Raw genomic sequence first — 24,703 nt, 5'->3', positions numbered from 1 at the left:
TATAACTACAGGGTAAAGCACCTCAGCTCCTCGAAGCTGCCACGTCTCCCTTTTCACAGGTGCTGCCCAGACTCTGCAAATATCCCCAGGGAGCATCTCCCACCCCAAACTACCATTACAGCTTGGATTTTCATGGGCCATAGCAGAGCAAGCACGAGTACTCTCCTTTTCCTGAACACTAGTTAGTAGGTCAGGAAGCTTAGGGCAGAAAATCTTCCACCTCCCTAAGTGTTTGCCCTTATTCAAAGCAGCCAAAAGTGAAATGAAATGCCTTACATTTAAAAATAAAATAACCCCATAGGTTGCCAGGTTAGGAAAACTGCAGGGGTGCAGTTTGCCGGGTTGGAAAATTAGAAAATTCTGGCTTCTCAGAAGAATACAGAAGATTGATCAGATAAACAGGTTAAAAAGGATGTAGTCTTCTTCTGCCTAATACTAATGCTTGTTTGTAAGGACTTACGAGTATAGTATGTACCGTTGGCCTCCATGGAGCTGCTGTCAGGTATCTGGCTGCAGTCTTCTGCTGAGGATTAATGCATTCATATATGTGGAGGCATTCGACAGGGAGGTGTTAGCTGGCAGTACCATTATTTGTAATTATTGGATGAGAGCTTTGGATGACAAAAGGCATGAACTCCCTTTCTGGGTCATCCGATAAAACAGGGATTAGACACTGCTGAAAACGCTGTTAAAAATGTTAATAATGGTGAACCAAGTCTATGAGATACTTAAGATGAAATTGCAGTCTGAATTATTTTAATGTCTTCAGCTGCGCAGCCTGTGCATCCAGAGCACTGTGAGAACAGGAATTTGATTTGTTTAATTGCTCTCTTCGGGCTTGTAGAGTTTTCCAAATGAACATTTATAGAGCTGGGGTTTTTTCCTTGATTTTTCTTTTTTGATTTTCCAACAGGAGTGTCCTAGTGGGGTTGTTAATGAAGAAACATTCAAACAGATCTATGCACAGTTTTTTCCTCATGGAGGTAAGCGGCATTACTTTGCGTCTGTGGGGTTTATTGAAGCATGCCTTAGCATTCATTACTGCCAGCTGGCTGCAAAACTGCTACAGATAATGTAAGAAATGTGAAATGAGCTTAAGCTTTGCAGGATCAGAAGCACAGACAGGAAGGTAATAAAATTGTTAGGTCCTTTGAACAGTCATTTCGCAGGAATATAGACAAACCCACGTTAAGTATTGTCCCTGGTTGTCAGCTCTTTATTCTCCAGTAAACAGTGAACTAGTCTGAGGTGGAAACTGGGGATTGATGCTTTTTTCTGTACTGACTCTCTGGATGGCAGAAAGTAAATCACTTCCCCTCCGTGTGTGTCACTTCCCTGCTGTCAGGCTGCTGTGCTTGTCACAGCTAGCACAGAAGAGCCCCACACCTCATTTTGGCCTGCAAATTAGTCAAAACCTCCCTAAAAGCCTTAAAGCAGCTCTTAGTTGATGTGTGCTACCTGAAATGATAATTTTTGTTGTTTGTGTGACTAATTAAGACACAGTCACTTAATGTTTTGGAATATATAGAGTATTGTATAAAAAATTTCAAATAATGTATGTTCTTTTAAAAACATCAGGGATCTGTAAGTTCTTCAAACCCGATATGTTCTGTGGGGAAACTGTTCTCAAATTAAAATAAATGAGTCATGGGTTTAAATTGCTTTTTGGTCAATGATGCAGTTCTTGAAGCTTTCTGAATATATTCCACTTTGTAGTAGTTGCAGAATACTGTCGCTCTGGAATGATAACTGAAGTTTCTGTGAGAGTCCATGTGTGCACGTGCATTTCCTTTAAGAAGGTCATTAACAGGTGGTTTCCCAAGTAAAATCAAGATGAAACATGTTATGCTTACGTTTTACAATGCATGTGACCTCAAAGATGTTCACCTATAAACAGTTGACATTACGTTTCAGTATGCACTTGATGATTTCCTATTGCTGTTGCTTTTGTTTCTGTTATAAAAGTCATAAAATCATAGGACAATTAGGGTTGCAATGGCCCCCTTAAAGGTCATCTAGTCCAACCCCCCTGCAATAAGCAGGAACATCTTCCCAATCGTTTAATTAAATTTTTTAACAAATATGCAAAAAATTCATTATTTTTAATCCTAATGTATTTCTGGATGTGTTGTGTGTTTTCAACCTAAGTTCCAGTAAGTCCAAGGAACTCCAGTTACCTCAAGTAACTGTGTTAACTTATTTATGCAACACACCTCGGGTGACTTCTTCCTTCACGTATGTGAAAAACAATCGGGTACAGAAACTTCATTTTTCATGGATAGATAACTTTTTCCCCCCTTCTACTGAGATGGACAAAGATTTGCTTTTGTGTGTGTGTGTGTGTGTCTCATTCTCTTGCAATGTGATTCTCCCTTGGTTAATGATGCTGGTAGTACAACCGTACTTAATCTAGTCCAACCCCCCTGCAATAAGCAGGAACATCTTCCCAATCGTTTAATTAAATTTTTTAACAAATATGCAAAAAATTCATTATTTTTAATCCTAATGTATTTCTGGATGTGTTGTGTGTTTTCAACCTAAGTTCCAGTAAGTCCAAGGAACTCCAGTTACCTCAAGTAACTGCATTAACTCACTGATGCAACGCAGCTCGGGTGACTCCTTCCTTCACATATGTGAAAAACAATTGGGTACAGAACCTTCATTTTCCATGGATAGATAACTTTTTTCCCCCCTCTACTGAGATGGACAAAGATTTGCTTTTTCTTTTTTTTTCTTTTTTTTTTGTCTCATTCTCTTGCAATGTGATTCTCCCTTGGTTAATGATGCTGGTAGTACAACCGTACTTAATAATAAATCAGTTTAACAGCAGATGTGATTCCATATCTTACACTGTTTTCTTTCACTTAGTTTCCAGACTGTTTGTATAACCTTAGCGTCATAAATTGTGAGATTTCAGATTCCGTAGAGATTTTTGCACTTTTATGGCTCTCCATACAAATAAACTTGTGCATTCCAGATGCAGTAAAGTATCTCTGAATTATAAAAACTTTGTGCAGTGTCATCCCAGGCTTGTGATATTTGTTACGTTGGGCTCCTCTCCTTTACAGGTCTTCGTTTTATGCTGACCGTCAAATGATGCTAGTGATCTATGTACATCATTCACTATTGAAATAAGACCTCTAGTTTAATATTTTTAGTTTATTGTTTAGTTTAGCTTAATAGGAGTTTTTTTGTAGGAGTGTCACACAAATAAATCTATGGTTTTCTTCTGGAGCTATTTTATTTCATAATCCTTCTCTTAAAAATGTAGTAGCCGATTATTTTTTTTTTTCCTGAATTCTAGTGTATTCAGTCCTTATGGGTGACAATTTTTCTGCATGCTGTTAACACTTTCCTGGATTTAAATAATGGGAAAATATTTAATCATTTCACAGAAATCAGAGTAAAAAGATGCTGTGTCTTTCCACCTGACACAGCACAGGGCTTCACCTGAATCCAACCACTCAGGCTAGACTAGTGCTGTGTGCTAGGGGCAAAGAATGGAAAAGACAAAAAAAATGAATGGCTGCTGGAACAGGAGTGAAATAATTAAGTGAATTTAATGTCAGTTGTTTCCATCTTGAAAAGGTGAGCTCTGGTAGTGCAGAGAGCAGTGTGAATTGTCTCCAGAGCAGAGAACAGGCCAGTGAAGGTCATAAGGTCATACATCTATTTGATATTTTTTTCTGTATACTATGACTGTTTTTCCTAGTTAACAGCAATCCTTCATACAGCCAGAGAAACTGTTCAATAAAAAAAGAGTTTTCTAAAATCAGCAGTTTAAGATTCAAGAGGACGGAAGTATGAGTTTGGCCCATGACTGTTAAAGAGCAAACTCATGTTATTGCAACTAGATCCTTCTGAAGTCAAACAGTCCCTGGGAATCATTGCTGCATCTCACACAGAGCAAAAAGGTAGAAGGAAGCAGACGTGCTGCAATCGCTCTCGGGTGCTTTTGTCACATTTCCCACCAGAACTAATATTCCATTTGCCCCAGAGATGCTCTTGGGAATTTTTATAGTTTGGCCCATGACTGTTAAAGAGCAAACTCATGTTATTGCAACTAGATCCTTCTGAAGTCAAACAGTCCCTGGGAATCATTGCTGCATCTCACACAGAGGAGAAAGGTAGAGGAAGGAAGCAGACGTGCTGCAATCACTCTCGGGTGCTTTTGTCACATTTCCCACCAGAACTAATACTCCGTTTGCCCCAGAGAGGCTCTTGGGAATTTTTATTTTTTTTTTTTCCTCATTCTTTCAAGTGCAACCCCATAATCCAGATTGTTTCTACTGTTATAAAAGCTTTTACATTTGAGGGCTGTTTTACAGGACGGCATGGGGAGTATCCAGGTCCATATTAACATTTACTAGGTCATAGAATATCTAGCAGCACTAGAGGTTGGGTTTTATACAGAAGGAAAATAAGGTCACAAATGTTGCTTAGAGCCATTAGTATATCATCAACTGTTGTACCAATTGGTGTCCTTTGTGTTTTTCAGATGCCAGCATGTACGCACATTATCTCTTTAATGCATTTGACACTGCACAAAATGGCTCAGTGAAGTTTGAGGTAATTGTTTTGCATCTTTCTTTGTTGGCTCTTCCTCAGCTTTGTGTTTTTAAGCTTCTCTGTCCACTCTTCATTGTAAACTAATAGGTCTTGTTGGGTGATGGGTTAGAGATTTCAGTCTTAAATCAGTTGATAGTTTAAAATCTGGTTCACTTTAGTTTATGCAGATGGATTTGCATGTTTCTTTTCACTAAATGTATAGATTGTGTTAGTACCATAGGGAGAAAGTGCAGGGATTTATGTAGCAGAGAGGGGAGGTTGAAGACAGTCCATTATGAAAAGAGACCAGTGATTTGTACAGAAAATTTGCATGTCAAAGAAAAGCCAGTACATTGTGTGTCTTCTGCAGACATTGTGCATTGCTGGGTTACGTTTGTATGTTCCTGGAATGTGGTTTTTTTAAGCTTATTTGATATATTTAAGAAGCATCTCAGGTACTTCGTTCCTAGGGAAACCAAATCCACCCTTTAACTAAAAGGCCTGTTGCTGTGGCTACAAATAGCCATCCTTCAAGCTCACACACATAGCAGTAGGAGTGCAGCAAAGGGATATGTGAAGGCATAGACCTGTGGAGGATGAACTTCATAGTTTTAAAGACAGTTTACTGTGATCATAAAACTAGATATCATAACCAGTCTTGTCTTTTCTGTCAAATGGCCAAGAACTCTGGTAATTTCCAGGTAAGACTGAGAAATTAGTTCATTTATCAAATGTAAAATGGGGATGTTGCAATATGTATATGTGTGTCTCTGTGGTGATGGCTGTAGCAGGAGCTTTGTGTGTGGCAACTACTTGGTAGTAAGAGGCTTCCGGAAACCTAAACAGACTGAGACATGGAAAAAGAAAAAAGTGCTGAGCTTTCCTTCTTGGCAAACCTGTCTCTTTAGTGGTTGTCAAACATAAGCATTTTGTCCCCTTTTTTGTATTGTTCAGCAAATTCAAATTCCTCTGAGCCTTGGGAAGAAGGTGCAGAGGTTTCTAAGAAGTGCAGCACCGCCCCATGCATAACTAATGGAGATAACATAGGAAGGGCTAAGTACCTTAAATGAGGTATCCAGAACTCCATAGCTCTGTTAGCTTGAAGCTCTGTCTGTGCTAATAAATCCCTGTAGAGATGCTGCTTACAGTGCCTGAGTCGTTGTGCGGTATAAACTATAATTCAAAGTATTAGATGTAATAACTTTACTGTAAACAAAAAATACAATTAAAATGTTGTGTCCCAGACCGAGTAATTAGTGGTGGGAATTGCATCTGGTCAAGTCTGACAGATTTTGCCAGAACCTAAAACCTGAGGCTCCCCGTGATAGAGGAATTTGGGATGTCTCCATCTCTCTCAAGGTGGGCACAGAAAAAAGGCTGGATTTTCCTCCCCCTTTGATAGCACACAAGATGTGTGGGTAAGAAGCTGTGTTTAACCAGGTGGTGGCAATCTGAGTGACTCCTCCTTGCAGGAGACCATTTTTAGCAGAGGAAAGGCCACTGGAGCACATGGCAGTGCTCTGAAAAACCAGGCATGTATTTTGCTATGCTTACAGTCATGTGGTATTTAGTGTTTGGAACATGACAAAGTTGGATGGGTAGCCAGGAAGGTGTCCCATCTTCTGGCCTTGAGCATACTGTGTTGCTCCTAGCAAGCCCAAGGAGCCAGAGCAGCCAATGTCCTATCAACTTTAGGACCTTGGTCTGCCTGTCTTGGACTGGATCTGCTCTTACTGTCACGGTGTTTTCACACCCCTCACCCCAGGACTAGGAGAGTTTAAGGCTGCAGCACCCCTTAGGTCTTTCTGCCCTTCCAACCTGGCTAAGCTTGGCTTTATATCACAAGCTTGGCCTTTGCAGTGGCTGCAGTTGAGTACTTGAGGACTTTTCTGATTTTTCTGGTTATCTCATACACATTTATTAGTGTGACAGTACTCAGATCATCTTAGCAGATGTTATGTCCATTGAGCTCCATCAGAGAATATGTGTTTTTGGAAAAGGGAATCAAAAGAGGGTGATAGCCACATGTGTTGTTCTAAAATGGTAAGTCTTTTGACTGGCGCTATATAAAGAAGATGACTTAGAAAAGGATGTGATGAAAATTCACATTTCTCTCTCTGCCTTGACCCAGGATTTTGTGATGGCATTGTCCATTCTGTTGCGGGGAACTGTTCATGAGAAGCTAAGGTGGACGTTTAATCTGTATGACATAAATAAGGATGGCTATATAAACAAGGAGGTAAGGCTGGTTCCAACAAGTGGGGCTGATTGCTAAAGAGAGCCAACTGGTTTCTGTTGCAGAGCATAGTTAATTTTACATGTAGCTAATTAAATGCAAATGAGACTGGACTTGAGCATTTATCTGTGTAAATTGCACAGCGATCTTACATTGCATAGGTTTGTAGACATATTTTCTCTATTATACTGCCTTTAATGGATTGCCTTACCCAGGAGCAAGCCCTAGTTTACAGCTATGAGCAACATAACCTTTGCAAAGGGGATGGTGATGGTGACAATAGCTACTCAGTGACTGAGTCGTGAGGGGTTTCAGGCTGCACTGGGAGGTATGGTGTGGGTTCACCTGAAGCACTGCAAGCCCCCGGCACCACTCCCTAATCCTGCATTATCATATGGTTTTATCTTCTTATTTGGGTTCGCTTTGTTCCCTTTGTGGGAAGCCTTGGGTTTTGAGCACAATAACCTGAATATTTTGCTAATACAGAATCACAGAATCATATGGGGTTGGAAGGGACCTCTGGAGATCATCCAGTCCAACCCCCCTGCCAAAGCAGGTCCACCCAGAGCAGGTTGCACAGGAACGGGTCCAGGCGGGTCATGGTCTAGAATGTCTGTGGAGAAGACTCCACCACCTCTCTGGGCAGTCTCTTCCAGTGCTCTGCCACCCTCAAAGTAGAGATACATACATCTTGGTCTATCTTCTCAAAACTATTGTGTGTACCTGGAGGGTTTGCAATTGCTGCTACCGGATGTGTGGCAGTTTGTGCAAGGTGTGGGGAAGGGCTGGGTTCTCAGTGACTGCCGTGAAGGTCCCTGGCCTTGGAGGAGGCTCTGTCTTGAAGGTCAGTGCTTCAGTACTCAGGACTGAGCATGCCACTTGCAGCCCAGCAGCTGCTGTGTCAGTGTGAGTCCTGCAGTGCAGCCTGGGCAGAGGAGGGAGGTGAGCACTGCTGGCACCTCCCGTGGTGCTGTGGAAAGGTCATGGCACCATCAGAATGAAGCACTTGTGTTTTATAGACAAACCTGTCTATGATACATGTGTGTCTTTGTGCACATGTGTGGGCATTCTCTGTTCTGTTTCGTAACGGGAGGAGGAGGCTAAAGAAAAGGGTAGCAAAAGAAAGAATTGTGCTCCCATTTCTCTTAATTTCCCTTTTGTGTTTGTGCTGGCATGCCACTGCTGCAGGAAATGATGGATATTGTAAAGGCAATTTATGATATGATGGGAAAGTACACGTATCCAGTGCTCAAGGAAGATGCTCCAAGGCAACATGTAGAAGTATTCTTCCAGGTAGGTGATTTTTGATGTGTTTTTCTTAACACGTGAGCTATGCACTGATAGGTTCAATCCTATGCCCCACTATACATTCTAAAATAAACCCTGGCAGCCATTCAGCCTAACGTTACGGTGTCTGTTGATTTCCTGACTCCAAGGTATGTGAGGACCTCAGTTTGGGTATAACTACAGGGTAAAGCACCTCAGCTCCTCGAAGCTGCCACGTCTCCCTTTTCACAGGTGCTGCCCAGACTCTGCAAATATCCCCAGGGAGCATCTCCCACCCCAAACTACCATTACAGCTTGGATTTTCATGGGCCATAGCAGAGCAAGCACGAGTACTCTCCTTTTCCTGAACACTAGTTAGTAGGTCAGGAAGCTTAGGGCAGAAAATCTTCCACCTCCCTAAGTGTTTGCCCTTATTCAAAGCAGCCAAAAGTGAAATGAAATGCCTTACATTTAAAAATAAAATAACCCCATAGGTTGCCAGGTTAGGAAAACTGCAGGGGTGCAGTTTGCCGGGTTGGAAAATTAGAAAATTCTGGCTTCTCAGAAGAATACAGAAGATTGATCAGATAAACAGGTTAAAAAGGATGTAGTCTTCTTCTGCCTAATACTAATGCTTGTTTGTAAGGACTTACGAGTATAGTATGTACCGTTGGCCTCCATGGAGCTGCTGTCAGGTATCTGGCTGCAGTCTTCTGCTGAGGATTAATGCATTCATATATGTGGAGGCATTCGACAGGGAGGTGTTAGCTGGCAGTACCATTATTTGTAATTATTGGATGAGAGCTTTGGATGACAAAAGGCATGAACTCCCTTTCTGGGTCATCCGATAAAACAGGGATTAGACACTGCTGAAAACGCTGTTAAAAATGTTAATAATGGTGAACCAAGTCTATGAGATACTTAAGATGAAATTGCAGTCTGAATTATTTTAATGTCTTCAGCTGCGCAGCCTGTGCATCCAGAGCACTGTGAGAACAGGAATTTGATTTGTTTAATTGCTCTCTTTGGGCTTGTAGAGTTTTCCAAATGAACATTTATAGAGCTGGGGTTTTTTCCTTGATTTTTCTTTTTTGATTTTCCAACAGGAGTGTCCTAGTGGGGTTGTTAATGAAGAAACATTCAAACAGATCTATGCACAGTTTTTTCCTCATGGAGGTAAGCGGCATTACTTTGCGTCTGTGGGGTTTATTGAAGCATGCCTTAGCATTCATTACTGCCAGCTGGCTGCAAAACTGCTACAGATAATGTAAGAAATGTGAAATGAGCTTAAGCTTTGCAGGATCAGAAGCACAGACAGGAAGGTAATAAAATTGTTAGGTCCTTTGAACAGTCATTTCGCAGGAATATAGACAAACCCACGTTAAGTATTGTCCCTGGTTGTCAGCTCTTTATTCTCCAGTAAACAGTGAACTAGTCTGAGGTGGAAACTGGGGATTGATGCTTTTTTCTGTACTGACTCTCTGGATGGCAGAAAGTAAATCACTTCCCCTCCGTGTGTGTCACTTCCCTGCTGTCAGGCTGCTGTGCTTGTCACAGCTAGCACAGAAGAGCCCCACACCTCATTTTGGCCTGCAAATTAGTCAAAACCTCCCTAAAAGCCTTAAAGCAGCTCTTAGTTGATGTGTGCTACCTGAAATGATAATTTTTGTTGTTTGTGTGACTAATTAAGACACAGTCACTTAATGTTTTGGAATATATAGAGTATTGTATAAAAAATTTCAAATAATGTATGTTCTTTTAAAAACATCAGGGATCTGTAAGTTCTTCAAACCCGATATGTTCTGTGGGGAAACTGTTCTCAAATTAAAATAAATGAGTCATGGGTTTAAATTGCTTTTTGGTCAATGATGCAGTTCTTGAAGCTTTCTGAATATATTCCACTTTGTAGTAGTTGCAGAATACTGTCGCTCTGGAATGATAACTGAAGTTTCTGTGAGAGTCCATGTGTGCACGTGCATTTCCTTTAAGAAGGTCATTAACAGGTGGTTTCCCAAGTAAAATCAAGATGAAACATGTTATGCTTACGTTTTACAATGCATGTGACCTCAAAGATGTTCACCTATAAACAGTTGACATTACGTTTCAGTATGCACTTGATGATTTCCTATTGCTGTTGCTTTTGTTTCTGTTATAAAAGTCATAAAATCATAGGACAATTAGGGTTGCAATGGCCCCCTTAAAGGTCATCTAGTCCAACCCCCCTGCAATAAGCAGGAACATCTTCCCAATCGTTTAATTAAATTTTTTAACAAATATGCAAAAAATTCATTATTTTTAATCCTAATGTATTTCTGGATGTGTTGTGTGTTTTCAACCTAAGTTCCAGTAAGTCCAAGGAACTCCAGTTACCTCAAGTAACTGCATTAACTCACTGATGCAACGCAGCTCGGGTGACTCCTTCCTTCACATATGTGAAAAACAATTGGGTACAGAACCTTCATTTTCCATGGATAGATAACTTTTTTCCCCCCTCTACTGAGATGGACAAAGATTTGCTTTTTCTTTTTTTTTCTTTTTTTTTTGTCTCATTCTCTTGCAATGTGATTCTCCCTTGGTTAATGATGCTGGTAGTACAACCGTACTTAATAATAAATCAGTTTAACAGCAGATGTGATTCCATATCTTACACTGTTTTCTTTCACTTAGTTTCCAGACTGTTTGTATAACCTTAGCGTCATAAATTGTGAGATTTCAGATTCCGTAGAGATTTTTGCACTTTTATGGCTCTCCATACAAATAAACTTGTGCATTCCAGATGCAGTAAAGTATCTCTGAATTATAAAAACTTTGTGCAGTGTCATCCCAGGCTTGTGATATTTGTTACGTTGGGCTCCTCTCCTTTACAGGTCTTCGTTTTATGCTGACCGTCAAATGATGCTAGTGATCTATGTACATCATTCACTATTGAAATAAGACCTCTAGTTTAATATTTTTAGTTTATTGTTTAGTTTAGCTTAATAGGAGTTTTTTTGTAGGAGTGTCACACAAATAAATCTATGGTTTTCTTCTGGAGCTATTTTATTTCATAATCCTTCTCTTAAAAATGTAGTAGCCGATTATTTTTTTTTTTCCTGAATTCTAGTGTATTCAGTCCTTATGGGTGACAATTTTTCTGCATGCTGTTAACACTTTCCTGGATTTAAATAATGGGAAAATATTTAATCATTTCACAGAAATCAGAGTAAAAAGATGCTGTGTCTTTCCACCTGACACAGCACAGGGCTTCACCTGAATCCAACCACTCAGGCTAGACTAGTGCTGTGTGCTAGGGGCAAAGAATGGAAAAGACAAAAAAATGAATGGCTGCTGGAACAGGAGTGAAATAATTAAGTGAATTTAATGTCAGTTGTTTCCATCTTGAAAAGGTGAGCTCTGGTAGTGCAGAGAGCAGTGTGAATTGTCTCCAGAGCAGAGAACAGGCCAGTGAAGGTCATAAGGTCATACATCTATTTGATATTTTTTTCTGTATACTATGACTGTTTTTCCTAGTTAACAGCAATCCTTCATACAGCCAGAGAAACTGTTCAATAAAAAAAGAGTTTTCTAAAACCAGCAGTTTAAGATTCAAGAGGATGGAAGTATGAGTTTGGCCCATGACTGTTAAAGAGCAAACTCATGTTATTGCAACTAGATCCTTCTGAAGTCAAACAGTCCCTGGGAATCATTGCTGCATCTCACACAGAGGAGAAAGGTAGAGGAAGGAAGCAGACGTGCTGCAATCACTCTCGGGTGCTTTTGTCACATTTCCCACCAGAACTAATACTCCGTTTGCCCCAGAGAGGCTCTTGGGAATTTTTATTTTTTTTTTTTCCTCATTCTTTCAAGTGCAACCCCATAATCCAGATTGTTTCTACTGTTATAAAAGCTTTTACATTTGAGGGCTGTTTTACGGGAGGGCAGGGGGAGTATCCAGGTCCATATTAACATTTACTAGGTTATAGAATATCTAGCAGCACTAGAGGTTGGGTTTTTACAGAAGGAAAATAAGGTCACAAATGTTGCTTAGAGCCATTAGTATATCATCAACTGTTGTACCAATTGGTGTCCTTTGTGTTTTTCAGATGCCAGCATGTACGCACATTATCTCTTTAATGCATTTGACACTGCACAAAATGGCTCAGTGAAGTTTGAGGTAATTGTTTTGCATCTTTCTTTGTTGGCTCTTCCTCAGCTTTGTGTTTTTAAGCTTCTCTGTCCACTCTTCATTGTAAACTAATAGGTCTTGTTGGGTGATGGGTTAGAAATTTCAGTCTAAAATCAGTTGATAGTTTAAAATCTGGTTCACTTTAGTTTATGCAGATGGATTTGCATGTTTCTTTTCACTAAATGTATAGATTGTGTTAGTACCATAGGGAGAAAGTGCAGGGATTTATGTAGCAGAGAGGGGAGGTTGAAGACAGTCCATTATGAAAAGAGACCAGTGATTTGTACAGAAAATTTGCATGTCAAAGAAAAGCCAGTACATTGTGTGTCTTCTGCAGACATTGTGCATTGCTGGGTTACATTTGTATGTTCCTGGAATGTGGTTTTTTTAAGCTTATTTGATATATTTAAGAAGCATCTCAGGTACTTCGTTCCTAGGGAAACCAAATCCACCCTTTAACTAAAAGGCCTGTTGCTGTGGCTACAAATAGCCATCCTTCAAGCTCACACACATAGCAGTAGGAGTGCAGCAAAGGGATATGTGAAGGCATAGACCTGTGGAGGATGAACTTCATAGTTTTAAAGACAGTTTACTGTGATCATAAAACTAGATATCATAACCAGTCTTGTCTTTTCTGTCAAATGGCCAAGAACTCTGGTAATTTCCAGGTAAGACTGAGAAATTAGTTCATTTATCAAATGTAAAATGGGGATGTTGCAATATGTATATGTGTGTCTCTGTGGTGATGGCTGTAGCAGGAGCTTTGTGTGTGGCAACTACTTGGTAGTAAGAGGCTTCCGGAAACCTAAACAGACTGAGACATGGAAAATGCTTAGATAAGTATTAAAAAAGAAAAAAGTGCTGAGCTTTCCTTCTTGGCAAACCTGTCTCTTTAGTGGTTGTCAAACATAAGCATTTTGTCCCCTTTTTTGTATTGTTCAGCAAATTCAAATTCCTCTGAGCCTTGGGAAGAAGGTGCAGAGGTTTCTAAGAAGTGCTGCACTGCCCCATGCATAACTAATGGAGATAACATAGGAAGGGCTAAGTACCTTAAATGAGGTATCCAGAACTCCATAGCTCTGTTAGCTTGAAGCTCTGTCTGTGCTAATAAATCCCTGTAGAGATGCTGCTTACAGTGCCTGAGTCGTGCGGTATAAACAATAATTCAAAGTATTTGTAGAGATGCTGCTTACAGTGCCTGAGTCGTTGTGCGGTATAAACTATAATTCAAAGTATTAGATGTAATAACTTTACTGTAAACAAAAAATACAATTAAAATGTTGTGTCCCAGACCGAGTAATTAGTGGTGGGAATTGCATCTGGTCAAGTCTGACAGATTTTGCCAGAACCTAAAACCTGAGGCTCCCCGTGATAGAGGAATTTGGGATGTCTCCATCTCTCTCAAAGTGGGCACAGAAAAAAGGCTGGATTTTCCTCCTCCTTTGATAGCACTCAAGATGTGTGGGTAAGAAGCTGTGTTTAACCAGGTGGTGGCAATCTGAGTGACTCCTCCTTGCAGGAGACCATTTTTAGCAGAGGAAAGGCCACTGGAGCACATGGCAGTGCTCTGAAAAACCAGGCATGTATTTTGCTATGCTTACAGTCATGTGGTATTTAGTGTTTGGAACATGACAAAGTTGGATGGGTAGCCAGGAAGGTGTCCCATCTTCTGGCCTTGAGCATACTGTGTTGCGAGAACCAAGGAGCCAGAGCAGCCAATGTCCTATCAACTTTAGGACCTTGGTCTGCCTGTCTTGGACTGGATCTGCTCTTACTGTCACGGTGTTTTCACACCCCTCACCCCAGGACTAGGAGAGTTTAAGGCTGCAGCACCCCTTAGGTCTTTCTGCCCTTCCAACCTGGCTAAGCTTGGCTTTATATCACAAGCTTGGCCTTTGCAGTGGTTGCAGTTGAGTACTTGAGGACTTTTCTGATTTTTCTGGTTATCTCATACACATTTATTAGTGTGACAGTACTCAGATCATCTTAGCAGATGTTATGTCCATTGAGCTCCATCAGAGAATTCTGATTTTTCTGGTTATCTCATACACATTATTAGTGTGACAGTACTCAGATCATCCTAGCAGATATTATGTCCATTAAGCTCCATCAGAGAGTATGTGTTTTTGGAAAAGGGAATCAAAAGAGGGTGATAGCCACATGTGTTGTTCTAAAATGGTAAGTCTTTTGACTGGCATTATATAAAGAAGATGACTTAGAAAAGGATGTGATGAAAATTCACATTTCTCTCTCTGCCTTGACCCAGGATTTTGTGATGGCATTGTCCATTCTGTTGCGGGGAACTGTTCATGAGAAGCTAAGGTGGACGTTTAATCTGTACGACATAAATAAGGATGGCTATATAAACAAGGAGGTAAGGCTGGTTCCAACAAGTGGGGCTGATTGCTAAAGAGAGCCAACTGGTTTCTGTTGCAGAGCATAGTTAATTTTACATGTAGCTAATTAAATGCAAATGAGACTGGACTTGAGCATTTATCTGTGTAAATTGCACAGCGATCTTACATTGCATAGGTTTGTAGACATATTTTCTCTATTATACTGCCTTTAATGGATTGCCTTACCCAGGAGCAAGCCCTAGTTTACAGCTATGAGCAACATAACCTTTGCAAAGGGGAGGGTGATGGTGACAATAGCTACTCAGTGACTGAGTCGTGAGGGGTTTCAGGCTGCACTGGGAGGTATGGTGTGGGTTCACCTGAAGCACTGCAAGCCCCCAGCACCACTCCCTAATCCTGCATTATCATATGGTTTTATCTTCTTATTTGGGTTCCCTTTGTTCCCTTTGTGGGAAGCCTTGGGTTTTGAGCACAATAACCCAAATATTTTACCTGGGAAGCCTTGGGTTTTGAGCACAATAACCTGAATATTTTGCTAATACAGAATCACAGAATCATATGGGGTTGGAAGGGACCTCTGGAGATCATCTAGTCCAACCCCTGCCAAAGCAGGTTCACCCAGAGCAGGTTGCACAGGAACCTGTGCCATTGTGTCCAGGCGGGTCACGTTCTACAGTTGCACAGGAACGGGTCCAGGCGGGTCATGGTCTAGAATGTCTGTGGAAGAGAAGGAGACTTCACCACCTCTCTGGGCTGTCTGAAGCACTGCAAGCCCCCGGCACCACTCCCTAATCCTGCATTATCATATGGTTTTATCTTCTTATTTGGGTTCGCTTTGTTCCCTTTGTGGGAAGCCTTGGGTTTTGAGCACAATAACCTGAATATTTTGCTAATACAGAATCACAGAATCATATGGGGTTGGAAGGGACCTCTGGAGATCATCCAGTCCAACCCCCCTGCCAAAGCAGGTCCACCCAGAGCAGGTTGCACAGGAACGGGTCCAGGCGGGTCATGGTCTAGAATGTCTGTGGAGAAGACTCCACCACCTCTCTGGGCAGTCTCTTCCAGTGCTCTGCCACCCTCAAAGTAGAGATACATACATCTTGGTCTATCTTCTCAAAACTATTGTGTGTACCTGGAGGGTTTGCAATTGCTGCTACCAGATGTGTGGCAGTTTGTGCAAGGTGTGGGGAAGGGCTGGGTTCTCAGTGACTGCTGTGAAGGTCCCTGGCCTTGGAGGAGGCTCTGTCATGAAGGTCTGGGCCACAATACTCAGGACTGAGCATGCCACTTGCAGCCCAGCACTGTCCCCAGCAGCTGCTGTGTCAGTGTGAGTCCTGCAGTGCAGCCTGGGCAGAGGAGGGAGGTGAGCACTGCTGGCACCTCCCGTGGTGCTGTGGAAAGGTCATGGCACCATCAGAATGAAGCACTTGTGTTTTATAGACAAACCTGTCTATGATACATGTGTGTCTTTGTGCACATGTGTGGGCATTCTCTGTTCTGTTTCGTAACGGGAGGAGGAGGCTAAAGAAAAGGGTAGCAAAAGAAAGAATTGTGCTCCCATTTCTCTTAATTTCCCTTTTGTGTTTGTGCTGGCATGCCACTGCTGCAGGAAATGATGGATATTGTAAAGGCAATTTATGATATGATGGGAAAGTACACGTATCCAGTGCTCAAGGAAGATGCTCCAAGGCAACATGTAGAAGTATTCTTCCAGGTAGGTGATTTTTGATGTGTTTTTCTTAACACGTGAGCTATGCACTGATAGGTTCAATCCTATGCCCCACTATACATTCTAAAATAAACCCTGGCAGCCATTCAGCCTAACGTTACGGTGTCTGTTGATTTCCTGACTCCAAGGTATCCCATTTGTCCCTCAGCCTGATTCTTGGTATTGGGGTGTGCCACATCCAGCAAGTCTGAAGCCTCTGCATGTGTTGCAGCCCTTCTGTGCTGCTTCTCTCAACCAACCTTAGAGACAGACAGGAATATGGGTGCTGGTTGGTGAGGCAGTGAATGAATAAATGACCTAATGAGGGCGGAGGATGATGTGTATGTCAAAGAATAGTTGGAGATGACCTCAAAAGTGCTCCAAATACTAGAGTAAACAAGTAAATTGTTTACTTGTTTGGCAGTTGGCAAATTTGTCCAGTGACAGTGAGTCTGTAGTCTAAGCTTGTGAAGTCCCCTGGCTTTATTCAGGTGGCAACAAATAACATATTATACTATCACTGCAGTGTTACCTATGGAAATAAATGGGAGTTTTTTTATTTTATTTTGCAGAAAATGGACAAAAACAAAGATGGTGTTGTAACTTTAGATGAGTTTATTGAATCGTGTCAGGAGGTAAGGACAAAATTATAACCGTAATGAAAGGTCTAACTCATGCCATTGCTTTCCCTCTGGACAAACTCCATTTGAAACAAGATGCTGCTCAGGATCCCAGGTTTCCTTTGCCCTGTGAAAAAGCCAGCTTTGAGACTGAGTTTCTGGTGGTGCTCCAAGAAGTCTGTGACTGAATAGGGAAGTAGAGTCAGGCAAATCATGGAAGAGGACCACTTCATTTCCAGTGTTGGTGGCCAGTGCTTTAATTTTCCTGAGTGAACTGTAGTGCCTGATTCTGTAGACCAGCAGATAATTTTAGAGAAAGGTCATAATGTCCTTAATCTTCTTCAGTGGTTTTTTTTGTTGTTGCTGTTGGTTTTTGTGGTGTTTTTTTGTGTGGTTATTTTTTAAGACACTGATACTGTCTCTGTGTGCTACTCCTTATTAGATTACTCCTTAGGAGATACCATGTTGGTTGAACTATCTAGAGCTGAAGGTCTCTCAAAACCTTGGACTTACAGCACAGGCTTACAAAACCAGTTGGTGTTTTCATGGTCAAACATTAAAAAGAAATGCTGTCGTCATAGCAATGATTGGTTTTTTTTCTTTTTTGGAAATAAGGTCCTTCTTGCAATTCCATACGTTAGGTTGGCTGCAGTAAATATTGGCACAGTAAATATTTTTAGCGCTGGCACAAAGACATCTGCATTAACATGCAATTGCCAAGTGTCTGTTGTCTTAGACTGTAATCGACTCTGTGAATGTTTGTTCAGGTATTTCTAATATTTAATCAGTACAATAATGGCCTGTGCATTTTAGAAAATTTACAGTAGTGCAAATAATTGCATACGAGCCCTCCGGTGTATTGTATTTTCCCTGGAAAAGTCAGAGGGCTCTTCTGTAGCTGAGCAATGGGAAGGTGCTCACTGCGGGGGGCTGGGCTGGCTTCCCCTCTGTTCCTGCATTAAGTCTGGCTCTGGCAATACGCAGGTTACTTTTAAGTCAGGGACTTCAGGCAGCAAAATCCTTGTTAGCAGATGCAGAATACAAGATGATTTTTTTTTTTCAGTTACTTTATTATTCGTCCGTCCTGATTGTTTTATTATTTTTGGTCCTTATTTTTGGTCTCCTCTTGAATTGGATTATTTGTGTTGTGTGTTCACATCGGTAATTTGCCTTCAGGCTGGATGCATGTCTGTCATTAGTGGTCTCAGTATTGAAGCAGCTTTACTTCTGCCTGTTGGAGTGTGTTTAATTCTCTGCCCCAGGTTGGGTTTGGTTCCTTTCTTTGACATTCTTGCTCCTGGAGCTGTGCAGTCCCATATACTGCCATGTGTGGTGTCCTGGCAGATGGGAGTGAACCCTGTAACACTAAGACGTGGTTTTGGTTTGGATTTGCTTTTTTTTCTTTATGGGAAAGAAATCAAAGTGTGCTCTAGTGCTTGCTTCTGCCATTTCTGAGGGTGTGGCACATAGGAAGTGAACTCCTAGCATTGCTCTGGAGAGGATGATTGGTTTCCCGTGTAAGGTGGTACCTTGTACTACTACCCACCAAATTGTGTGAAAAGCGAGATGGAGGGATGCAGTCTCAAAATCAAGTAGAGGAATGAGATTCAATAGATCTCTTAGTTTCTTAATGAGGAACATTATTTTCATGTCACAGGCAAACAGTTATTCTAATTTTTGGAATAACTCAATTTCTAGAGGGAAAAAAATAACCATTATGTTTTTGAATATTACTCTGGTTATTACCTTGAAGTACAATTTCAAGACTTCATGAGAAACAGTCTGGGATTTCCCTTGTGGGTCTCCAACTTTCTTATTTGGATTTAGGAACCTCAGAGAGGCTGAGATTGCGTGTATTTTGGGTTTCAGTTGGCTGTATTTCTGGAGTGAAGTGGTCCTTCAGGGCAGCTTGCTTATCAGTTCAAAACCTGCAATTTCATTTGGACTTTTCATGAGTATTTGCATATTCAGGCTCAATGAAATGCAGTTGGACGCTGAAGCCTGAGGGTCAATGCTGGTGTCCGATTTTCTTCGTTAAAGCACAGCCCAGGCTGAATGTCAAGCTCATGAGAAGCTCCTGTGGTTGCATGCCTCAAACCATCTAAGGTGCCCAAGTAAGAGACTACTGCGTTGCTGGATCGGGATCTGATCGCTGAGTCGAATCCAGCTCATGGAGGATGAAAAGCGTTACAAAATCTAGGCTGTTGCCTGCAGGAGCAGCTGCAGAGCCCCTCCTGGGCCATGCAAAATTACCAGTTGTGCTTGGCAGTGCTGGTTTTATGAAAATGTCTTCTCCTTGCTTTCAGGACGACAACATCATGCGATCCTTACAGCTCTTTGAGAACGTGATGTAACCGTGTCTGGGGGGCGCTGGAGGAGTCAGAGACTTTCTGTGTAACAAAGACCTCCTTTCTGGGTGAAAGCTTTTTACAATTCAGCCATGTTCAGTGTGTGAGGATTTTGTATGACATCTCCAACCAAATGGCGACCGAATGCAACCGATCCCACCTCTTCTCCCCAAGAGACACCGGTGGACCTTTGTTTCGTTTTGGAAGCATGTGAATATTTTAATAAAACTCGACAAGAGAGGACTGCTGCTCGAAGTTCAATGAGTAATATACAGCATTGTTTGCTAGGCACAAATCCTGCTTTTAATCTAGCGAGCTTGATTACATATGATAGCACCTGTCGATAGCTTACTCAGCCATCTATTGTTCAGTGAAAAGCTCAGTCTATACTACCATTCGGCAAAATGTTTTATGAATGCCTTGCCGTTAATCTGCTTTGACAAAAGTCACATCTACAGGGCGGTCTGCTAAAAAATGAACAGTAAATGTACCCAGGACACTAAGGAGACAGCCTGCGTAGCCAGTATCCCCATTTCTGCAGAGATCCTGCTTTTCCTCTCACATGCACTGGTGCCACCACGCTGAGTTTGCTGGAGTTTTTCCTGAACACGTTAACTAGAGGATTAGAGCCAGGAAGGAGCAAAACATGTGTTGCACATACAAATTTCACACTACAGAACAAATCCTGTTCAATGATGGTAAGTTCTTGCAAGGGCAGGTTTGTAAAGGGCTGGTACAAGAAGATGAATACCTGCTCCAGTCCCAGCCACATTCCACAGTCCCAGCACATGGTGGGACACCAAGTGATTCTCCAGTGTGTGTCTCAGCAGCACCACGGGCATGTGCTCTGGGCCTTTAGGTGTAGTTTGGCACACGCTTCCTAGATTCAGCATTCAAACATTTGTATTTTTGCATTGGAAGTTACAGTAAGGTGTTACCCACTTTATGGATTTATTTAAGCTTTCCAGTTTTCCTTAGTGCAGAAGAGGGCCCAGATGGTGCCACTGTGTTTCCACATGCAGATCTTGGCACCCACAAAGTGCCCTGTACATTAACTGCCAGACCCGTATGTCCCTTTGGGTAATTTGACATTTTATACAGCAAATTCTTCTTTCCTACAAGGCAGTTGCATGACTTGTAAAAGTCCCATTTCCTTACTAATGCCAAATAGAGCATTGGTTTGGGGATTGGGGTTTTTTAATTAGTAAAGCAGAAAGAATCGTGTAGTGAATTTACACCAAGGTTGGGTTTTGCCCAGTAGATTATTTTTTCAGCTGAGGAACGTGTCAGAGCTTGCTTTGCAGAGGACTCTTAAGAAAGTTAGCACAGCAGAGTGCCGTTGCGGTCTCCAGGCAGCTGATGGCTGAGAAACCCAGGGAAGAAGGGAACAGCCAACTTCTCCAGCTGCTCAGACCACACAGAAAGGAGAGTCCCTGCCGTAGTGCTACATCGCTCCCGGCCAGTAAGCATATATTTTTATTATACCAGATACTATATTGCAAATATACTGTTAGCAGTGAAGATATATTTTAAAAATTATGTAAGTGGAAGCTTTTTATAATACAAAATATATAGAATGCCTCATTTCTGTAGCCCTATATTTTATAAAAATTTAATCTATGGAAGTATTCCTGACTATAGAAGTAGATCTAATCAGCACTAGTGAAATGCTATGCTAATTTCCCAAGATGGGACATTATCCCCTTTTACTGTCCTCCTCCATACACTTCTATGTAGTCTTTACTTCATTCCTTTCAGTTGCTCACAGGTCATCAAAAGTGCCATCCAAGTGAGTGAAGTTACACCTTCATGTGAATGACACCCTAGTCTATCCTATTCATTGCCTTTCATACAAATGCTGTTAATTAATTCCTTCCTGGCAATGGCACAGAGCACAGCAGCTCCAGTAACGTGCTGTGACTTGCAGAAGTGATGAGATGCTGTGGGAGTAGCTTTGTCCTCCAGTTGTCCGGTATGGTCTATTTAGTTTTTATTCAATAGGCACTTGATAAATACATCAGTTGTAGCTGAAATAAGGCACCATGTTTACACTCTTCCTTCTTGATTCTTCTTGCAATCGCTTTAGCAAATAACCGAATTTATTGTACTGAATAACCTGCTTTTTTCCCTACACCAAAAGAGCATTTATTATCAGTCTAAGCAGTTAACTTCAGCTGAGGGAAAAGTGGGCAAGATAATGGAAAACACGCAAATCACGGAATTGTCAGAGTTGGAAGGGACCTCTAGAGATCATCTAGTCCTTTGCATTGGGCTAGCACAGTGCCTTTCTCCTCTAACAGTGTTGCTCCAAACATGCTCATGAGATGGCACATACAGCCTGAAACATTTTGAATGTGCCCTTTTCAAAAGGAAACGTTATTAGTTGTGTGGCACCATAGTCCCTGAAGCTAGATTAATATCTGGAGTTACTGTGATGAATTTGCCCTCAGCAATGTTTTCTGTGTCTCTAGTAGCAGAAGTTCTGTAAGGGGGGAACGGGGGTGCCCGACTCATAGGGGCTACAACTGCTTTCTGTTGAGTGTGACCCCAGTTTGGCAACGTACTTCAAAGGTTTGGGTGTTCCTCTCCATACGTGCTGAAGTGCATTGCTGAAACCAGGCTCCCATCAGTGACCCTGCAGTTCCAGCATCTCCACAGCCTCAGTTTTCAGCTCCCAGTGCTGATGGGGGTGGTTTAGGCAGAGAGGGAGATGCTGAATGCCTGGTCCTGACTCTGCTCTTCAGGCATAATGATGATTGCAGTCCTGCAGGAGTCCAGACCCCACCTGTGCATACCTGGTGTTCAGCCCTGGGTCACTACCTCTCTGCTCCACTCCAGGTCCAGTGTAGCTGAGACAGGAGGGGTGGTGAAGTGACACCCAGCAGTTGTATTTTCACAGAGCTCTAGTCGAAAATGGTTTGTGGCAGAGTCATTGCCTTTGCAAAAGCATTTATTATCCTGTGTTTGCCTCTGATCCCACTGACACCAGCCAGAGACTGGTACATATCAGTGCATAGGTGGCCTGTGGGTTTTCTGTGAGTACCATACGTGTGTATGACGTGTGTGCTCCAGCCAACAGATGACAGAGCTCCAGTGACTGTGAGAGAATCGTACTCTGCATGGAAATGTCTTTGGGTTTGGTTTTTTTTATGTTTTCCGTGAATGTTACTTTGTAAACCTGCAAAGCCTCCCATCGCTCATAAATGGGGCTTGCAATATTTATGGCAAATACTTACTGCTGCAGCTTTCTAAATAAAACATAGTACGCTATTCTAATCTCATCCCATCATAAAGCCTACTGCCAGTATGTGGAAGGTAGTTACTAAGCTGGCTTCTAAGTTACAGTTAGACTATCTGTCAGTGCTATCAGCTGTGCACATTTTCTCAAAGTTGTGAATGTTTAAGTAACGTCTGAATCATTAGTCTGACTGTTTCGTTAGTTACAAACATTAGTCTGCACTTTTCATGCCAGCCTTTTCTAAAAAAAAAAAAAAAAAGTCTTTCTAACATGCATTTTAGGCAACCATCTGTTGAAAAATAGGAATGTGATTAATGATAATGCAAAAAAAAATAATAATGTGCCTGTTACTGTTGATGTTTGTTTTTCTGTTCCTTTGAATGCATTGCAATATTGTGAGTAATCACGAGTCAAGCTCTAATCCTGAGTACGGATATCCCAAGGCTCGAGCATTGTGGGCAGAACTGTGGCATTGCCTGACTGTGGCACGTGTTGAGAACAAGCATCTTTGTGTCCATGTGAGACCTCTGATAAGGTGGTAGCAGCAGTGTAACAACCTTTTTGCCTTCTTCGTGGAAGTGCCATGAAAGACCTGAGGAGATGTGCAAATAATATAAATTGTGATAACTAAAGCCATGTTAATGGAGCAGCAATGCATAGCTTCACAAATGCTATTCTCCAATGGTAATTTGTATGAAATTTTGTTGAATGGTTTTAAAAATGTTGGTTTTAATAATAAAAAGACAATATCTGTAGGAAGGTGTCCTTCCTTAAGCCAGTATGTACTTTTTTTTCTTAAGGGACACTGTCAGGTTAAAAATTTACAGGGAAACTTTTAAAAGCAGGACTCTTACAAACACATATCTATCTGCATAGAGGCTGTTAAACTGCTGAACTGTGCTGTGAGTGTAACATTTACATGCTAATGATTTATTTGCATCACTGATTCAGGGGTGCTCTTAGATTTGGTGCAGTGACATACGCCTAACTGATAGCCCAGCCCTTGTGTAAATAAGAGTTTAAAAATGTTCTACCTGCATCACTGATAATATCTCAGAGTAGTAAAGATTGAAGGCTTGTAGGCATGTGGTTTCTCTTCAGCATTTTTGCTTAAGTATAACTAGGGGAACAGGCAAGTAAGTAAAAAAAAAAAAAAAGGCATTTTATTTTAGAGATAAGAAAAATAAAACCTCTCTGTGTCCCTTTATCTCTAATTTGTTATAGACATCCATCCTGACACATGGAAAAATGCAGAAGAAAATTTGCAAGACTATATATATGTCTGTACATATATATATATATATATAAAAAGAATTGCTAAACTCTATTCTGTAGGGTATAGTATGTCTACCAGCACATCCCAGGAAAAAGAACATTCTCTTGCGTTCATGCAGAAATGTGAAAATAAAGATGTCTGTGTGAAACGTGGTGTTGGTCTCACTCCGGTGCCTGACCAGGTCGCGTGGCCCAGCCGAGCCCTCTCCCCCCGGCCGTCTCTTGGCTGCACAGACAGGGAGTGAGCAGCCTGGGGACAGCCACCTCTGCCACCCGGGCACCAGCCTGCTCAGAAGAGACACCAGTTTCCTGTGGAAAACACCAGACCTGACTTCTTGCTGTCCCTAGAAGGAAGAGGTGTTGAAGCTGCGTGCTCAGCGCCCCTCACTAGCTCCAAAGTGCGCCCAGCTCCTGCTGCGCCAAGCAGACTCTGGCTGACGGGCACGTGCGTATGCTTTTTATTCATTTTTCAGCATCAGGTTTGCTCAGATTGGTTGTCCAAAGTCTTAGTTACTGCTGTGAGACATTGGACACCTCTGATTTTATTCTTAGCCCATCAGCACCGCAGGCTGAGCATCCCATCCTACTGCCGTTGTGTCTGGTGGTTTGAGGAGACGGTGGGGAAGAGGGCAGGGATGCACTGGCAGTGAGAGCTGTCCCCACAGCATCTCTGGGAATGTTCTCCAGAGCATGGCAGGGTGAAACTGAGGCACGTTGTTGCAACTCAACACGTGAAAAAAGGTTACTTTTTAATGCAATAATAGCTTTTTCTTACTGTGAGATTAGTTGTGTAATTTTTGTTTATCCACACAGGTCTAGCAAAGCTGGAAACAGAAGAGACCTGAACATGTTGGCACATAAAGATGATCTGCTCCACACAAGTAGGAGTTATCACCTACCCACTTCTCTTGCATTTGGGGCTAGAAGATGCATCTCAGA

The 24,703-nt window shown here is 41.7% G+C and overlaps 2 protein-coding genes across 2 annotated transcripts in view; both read left to right on the top strand.

Moving 5' to 3' along the window:
• The window catches only part of LOC106891284 (Kv channel-interacting protein 1-like), a 59,725-nt gene extending 51,466 nt beyond the window's left edge, over nucleotides 1–8,259 (top strand). Inside the window, exons 3-7 of the mRNA XM_014947733.1 lie at nucleotides 914–983; nucleotides 4,499–4,569; nucleotides 6,680–6,787; nucleotides 7,973–8,077; nucleotides 8,221–8,259. Coding sequence (XP_014803219.1) covers nucleotides 914–983; nucleotides 4,499–4,569; nucleotides 6,680–6,787; nucleotides 7,973–8,077; nucleotides 8,221–8,259 — 393 coding nt within the window. The remainder of the gene's footprint in view (nucleotides 1–913; nucleotides 984–4,498; nucleotides 4,570–6,679; nucleotides 6,788–7,972; nucleotides 8,078–8,220) is intronic.
• Nucleotides 8,260–8,934: 675 nt separating this feature from the next.
• LOC106891549 (Kv channel-interacting protein 1) lies at nucleotides 8,935–23,244 on the top strand. Its single transcript, XM_014948183.1, has 7 exons — nucleotides 8,935–8,939; nucleotides 9,157–9,226; nucleotides 12,133–12,203; nucleotides 14,482–14,589; nucleotides 16,185–16,289; nucleotides 16,856–16,918; nucleotides 19,210–23,244. Exons 3-7 carry the CDS (start codon nucleotides 12,141–12,143, stop codon nucleotides 19,255–19,257), a joined length of 387 nt encoding a protein of 128 aa, XP_014803669.1. The 5' UTR covers nucleotides 8,935–8,939; nucleotides 9,157–9,226; nucleotides 12,133–12,140; the 3' UTR covers nucleotides 19,258–23,244.
• Nucleotides 23,245–24,703: the final 1,459 nt, after the last annotated feature.

This window comes from Calidris pugnax, unplaced genomic scaffold, assembly GCF_001431845.1.
Source record: "Calidris pugnax isolate Ruff unplaced genomic scaffold, ASM143184v1 scaffold27, whole genome shotgun sequence".
NCBI lineage: Eukaryota > Metazoa > Chordata > Aves > Charadriiformes > Scolopacidae > Calidris > Calidris pugnax.
Note: the sequence above shows the minus strand (reverse complement) of the source record. Positions and strands in the feature narration are given on the sequence as shown.

Excerpts from the sequence above, each read along its gene's own strand:
- LOC106891549 (XM_014948183.1), top strand. The coding sequence starts at position 12,141 with ATGTACGCACATTATCTCTTTAATGCATTTGACACTGCACAAAATGGC. Across the intron at positions 14,590-16,184 it reads ATGGCTATATAAACAAGGAG|GAAATGATGGATATTGTAAA; the intron begins GTAAGGCTGGTT and ends CCACTGCTGCAG. Across the intron at positions 16,919-19,209 it reads TTATTGAATCGTGTCAGGAG|GACGACAACATCATGCGATC; the intron begins GTAAGGACAAAA and ends CCTTGCTTTCAG.